The 4,714-nt window shown below is 37.3% G+C and overlaps 1 protein-coding gene across 1 annotated transcript in view; it reads left to right on the top strand.

Moving 5' to 3' along the window:
* The window catches only part of LOC102842677 (60S ribosomal protein L35-like), a 43,602-nt gene extending 42,561 nt beyond the window's left edge, over nucleotides 1-1,041 (top strand). Inside the window, exon 2 of the mRNA XM_006872723.1 lies at nucleotides 648-1,041. Coding sequence (XP_006872785.1) covers nucleotides 648-1,041 — 394 coding nt within the window. The remainder of the gene's footprint in view (nucleotides 1-647) is intronic.
* The last annotated feature ends 3,673 nt before the right edge of the window (nucleotides 1,042-4,714 follow it).

The following is a 4,714-nucleotide window of genomic DNA, read 5'->3' as shown; positions in this document are numbered from 1 at the left end:
TTAATACCACTATTATTCAAATTTATACACCAAACACTAAAGCCAGTGAGGATGAAATGAAAGAATTCTACCAGCTTTTTCAATCTGAAATTGATCAAACATGCAATCAAGATGTATTGATCAGTACTGGTGATTGGAATGCAAAGGTTGGGAGCAAAGAGGAAGGATCAGTAGTTGGAAAATATAGCCATAGTGATAAAAATGATGTTGGAGAATGTGTTATAAAAGTCTGCAAAACCAACGATTTATTCATTTCAAATACCTTCTTTAGACAGCATAACAGACAACTATACACATGGTCCTCACAGGATGAAATACACAAAAATCAAATTGACTACATCTGCAGAAAGAGATGATGGAAAAGCTCCATATCATCAGTGAAATCAATGCCAGAGGCAGACTGTGGATCAGGCCATCAATTGCTTTTATATGCAAATTCACACTGAAGCTGAAGAAAATGAAAACAAGTCCACGGGAGCCAAAATATGACATTGAATATATCCTACCTGAATTTAAAGATCATCTGAAGAACAGATTTGACACATTAAACACTAAAGACCAAAGACCAGAAGAGTTGTGGGATGACATCAAGAAAATCATGCATGAAGAAAGCAAAAATTCATTGAGAGTCTTTCCCTTGGTCTCAGATCCAGTGGCAGCGAGGTTTTATGCTCAGCCATAGCCAAGATAAAGACACGGGACTTTCGCGGCAAGAAGAAGGAGGAGCTGCTGAAACAGCTGGATGACCTGAAGGCGGAGTTTTCCCAGCTGTTCATCGCCAAAGTCGCTGGCGGTGCGGCGTCCAAGGTCTCTAAAATCCGAGTTCTCCGCAAACCCATTGCCCGGGTTCTAACTGTCATCAACCAGACTCAGAAGGAGAACCTCAGGAAGTTCCACAAGGGTAGGAAGTACAAACCCCTGAATCTGTGGCCCAAGAAAATGCGCCACAGACTCAACAAGCACAAGGAGAACCTGAAGACCAAGAAACAGCAGCGGAAGGAGGGGCTACACCCACTGCAGAAGTATGCCTTCAAGGCCTGAGCATCTTACATCAATAAACACAAACTGACTGAAAACACACACACACACATCATTGAGAAGACAAGAAAGAAGAAAAAGGTCAAAATGGATGTCAAAATAGACACTGAAACTTTGTCTCCAGTGTAGAGATGCTAAAGCAAATGGAAGAAATGAGGAGGTCCCAGAGCTGAAAAGAAATTTCAAAGATCATCTCCAGAAGATAAAGCCAAATATTACAACAAAATGTTCAAAGATCTGGAGTTAGAAAACCAAAAAGGAAGAACATGTTCAGCATTTCTGAAGCTGGGAGAACTAAAGAAAAAATTCAATCCTTGACTTTCAGTATTGAAAGAATCTCTGGGAAAATTATTGAATGATGCAGAAAACATCAAAAGAAGATGGAAGTAATACACAGAGTCATTGTTCCAAAAGGAAATGGTTAATGTTCAACCGTTTCAAGAGGTAGTATATGATCATGAGTCAATGGTACTGAAGGAGAAAGTCCAAGTTGCATTGAAGGATTTGGCAAAGAACAAGGCAACAGGAATTGATGTAATAAAAATTGAAATCTTTCAGAAAGTGAGGTGGCACAGGAGGCATTCACTCATCTCTGCCAAGAAATTTGGAAGACAATTATCTGGCCCACTGTTTTGAAGAGATCGATATCTGTGCCCATTCCAAAGAGGGGTGACCCAAAGGAATGTGGGAATCATTGGACAATCTCTTTGATATCCCATGAGAGTAAAGTTTTAGTAAAGGTAATACAGAAATGGCTGCAAGCATACATTGACAGAGAACTTCCAGAGGTTCAAGCAGGATTCAGAAGAGGCCTTGGAATGAGGGATATCATTGCTGATGTCCGATGGATCTTGGCTGAAAGCAGAGACTATCAGAAAGATGTTTACCTATGCTTTATTGACTACGCATATGCTTTCAAGTATGTGGACCATGACGAGCTGTGGACAACATTGTGAAGTATGAGTATTCTGGAACACTTAATTGTGCTCATGAGGAATCTGTACCTGGACTAAGGGGCAGTTGTTCGAAAAGAACATGGGAACACTGAATGGTTTAAAATTTTAAATGGTGTGCGACAAGGTTGTATTCCTTCACCATAATTATTTAACCTGTGTGCTGAGCAAATAATCCGAGAAGCTGGGTTATATGAAGAAAAACGTGGCATCAGCATTGGAGGAAGACTCATTAACAACCTACGATATGCAGATGATACAACTTTGCTTGCTGAAAGTGAAGAGGACTTAAAATATTTACTGATGAAGATCAAAGAGCACAGCCTTCAGTATGGATTACATCTCAATGTTAAGAAAACAAAAATCCTCACCCTGAACCAATGAACAGCAGTTTTATCAATGGAGAAAAGATTGAAGTTGTCAAAGACTTCATTCTTCTTGGATCAACTTTTAACACTCACAAAAGCAGCAGTCAAGAAGTCAAATGAAGTATTGCATTAGGCAAATCTGCTACACAAGAGCTTTTAAAAGTGTTGATGAGTAAAGAAGTCAGCTTGAGGACTAAAGTGTGCTTGACCCAAGCTGTCATATTTTCAATGATCTCATATGCATATAAAACTTGGACAGTGAATAAGGAAGACCATAGAAGAATTGATGCTTTTGAGTTATGGTGTTGGAGGAGAATATTGAAAGTGCCATGTTCTGTCAAAAAAAAAACAAAAAACCCCAACAGATCTGTCTGGGAAGAAGTGCAGCCAGAGTGCTCCTTGGAGGCCAAGATGGCCAAACTTTGTCTCTCATACTTTGGATACATTGTCTGGAGGGAACAGTCACTGAAGAAGGATATCATATTTGATAAGGTGGAGGGTCAGAGAAAAAGAGGAAGACCCCTAATGAGATGGATTGGCCAAGTATAGCATCCATGGACTCAGTTGTGGCAACAATAGTGAGGTTGGCTCAGGATTGGGCAGTGTTTCATTCTGCTATACATCAGTTCACTATGGATTGGTACCAACTCAATGGCACCTAACAACAATAACAACAACGACTCTTAGCTGATAAAAATACCCTGTTAATGACTGGTTGATATGTATACTTGCCTTTAAATTTAGTTTTGAATATTGGAGGGCTTACTTCATTTAACAAAAACGCTGCAATATATTGTCCCACATTGTTCTCAGTTGCCACCCTCAGATCAGTTCTGATTCATTGCAACCATCTGAACACTGGAATGAAACATTGTCAGGTTGTGCCATCTTCAAAATCGTTGCTATTTGAACCCATCGTTGCAGTCACTGTGTCAGTCCATCTACTTATGGGTCTTCTTCTCTTTTATGACCCTCTACTTTATCAAGCATTGTGTCCTTCTTCAAGGACAATTTCCTTCTGATAACATGTCCAAAGTATGTGAGACAAATTCTCCCTATACTTTTTTCCAAGAGACAATCTGATTTTACTTCATTCAAGATAAACATTTATTCTTTTGAAGGTCGTTAATATTCAATATTGTTCATCAGCATCATAATTCAAAGGAATCAATTCTTCTTTAGCCTTTCTTATTTATTACCCAGCTTTTATATGTATATGAAGTAATTGAAAATACCATAACTTGGGGTTGGCACACCTTAGTATTCGAAGTGATTGCTTTGCTTTGCTAATACTTTAAAGAGATCTTTTGGAACAGATTTACCCAATGCAGTACATGATTTAATTTCTTAACTGCTGTTTTCAAATGTGTTGATTGTGGATATAAGTAAAATGAAATCCTTTACACCTTCCATATTTTCTCCATGTCTCATGATTCTGCTTCATAATCTAGTTGTATTTTAATTAGCTTTAGTTTAGCTTATTTACATTAAGCTAAAATTAATATTGAAGATTATATTATTTGATGTCCATCTGTAAGTGCTTCAAGTCTTTTTTGCTTTTTAAGAAAAGTTGAGTGATATGTGGTATTTTTTTTTACATAGTTCAACTTCTCGGAATATTAACTCAGCATACAGAGTGAGTAAATATGATGAACTGAATGTAGTCTGACATATACTTTTCCTGATTTTAAATCATTAAGTAGCTGTGTTCAAAGAACTGTTTCTTGGTACAGGTTACTCATTGTACAGGTTACTCATGAGCACAATTATGTTTTCTGGAACTCTCATTCTTCACAATGTTATGTGTAGCATGTCATATACCACACAGTCAAATGCCTTTGTGTAATCAGCAAAATACTGGTGAATATCTTTCTAGTATTCTATGTTTTTCTCCATGATCCATCTGAAATCAGCAAAGATATCATGTGTTCTTGTCCTATTTGGAATCCATCTTGAATTTTTGCAGTTCCTTGTTGATGTACTTCTGCAACTATGATTTATTATCTTTAACAGTACTTACATATAACCAATTTTATTTTGATGAGGAGCCTTAGTAGTGCAATCAAGTACTAATATGATAGATGAAATTTTTGGATTGGAACCTATACTCCATGTGGGGAAATGATGTGATAGTCTGCTTTTATAAAGATTTACAGCTTTTGAACACTATGGGTCAGTTTCATGGCCACTATGAGGTTGAATCAGCTTAAAGGCAATGAGGTTTTGTATTCTTTCTTTAATATATAACTGTTTGTTACCCTATTTAGATATTTTAGCTGTTGATTTGGTTTCTGTGTATTCCACCTGGTGAAGTCCATGTGTATAATAATCTTTTATGGTCTTGCAAAATTCTAT

Source organism: Chrysochloris asiatica, unplaced genomic scaffold (genome assembly GCF_000296735.1).
Source record: "Chrysochloris asiatica unplaced genomic scaffold, ChrAsi1.0 scaffold00211, whole genome shotgun sequence".
NCBI classification, from domain to species: Eukaryota; Metazoa; Chordata; class Mammalia; order Afrosoricida; family Chrysochloridae; genus Chrysochloris; species Chrysochloris asiatica.
This window is presented reverse-complemented; position numbering and strand designations above follow the sequence as displayed.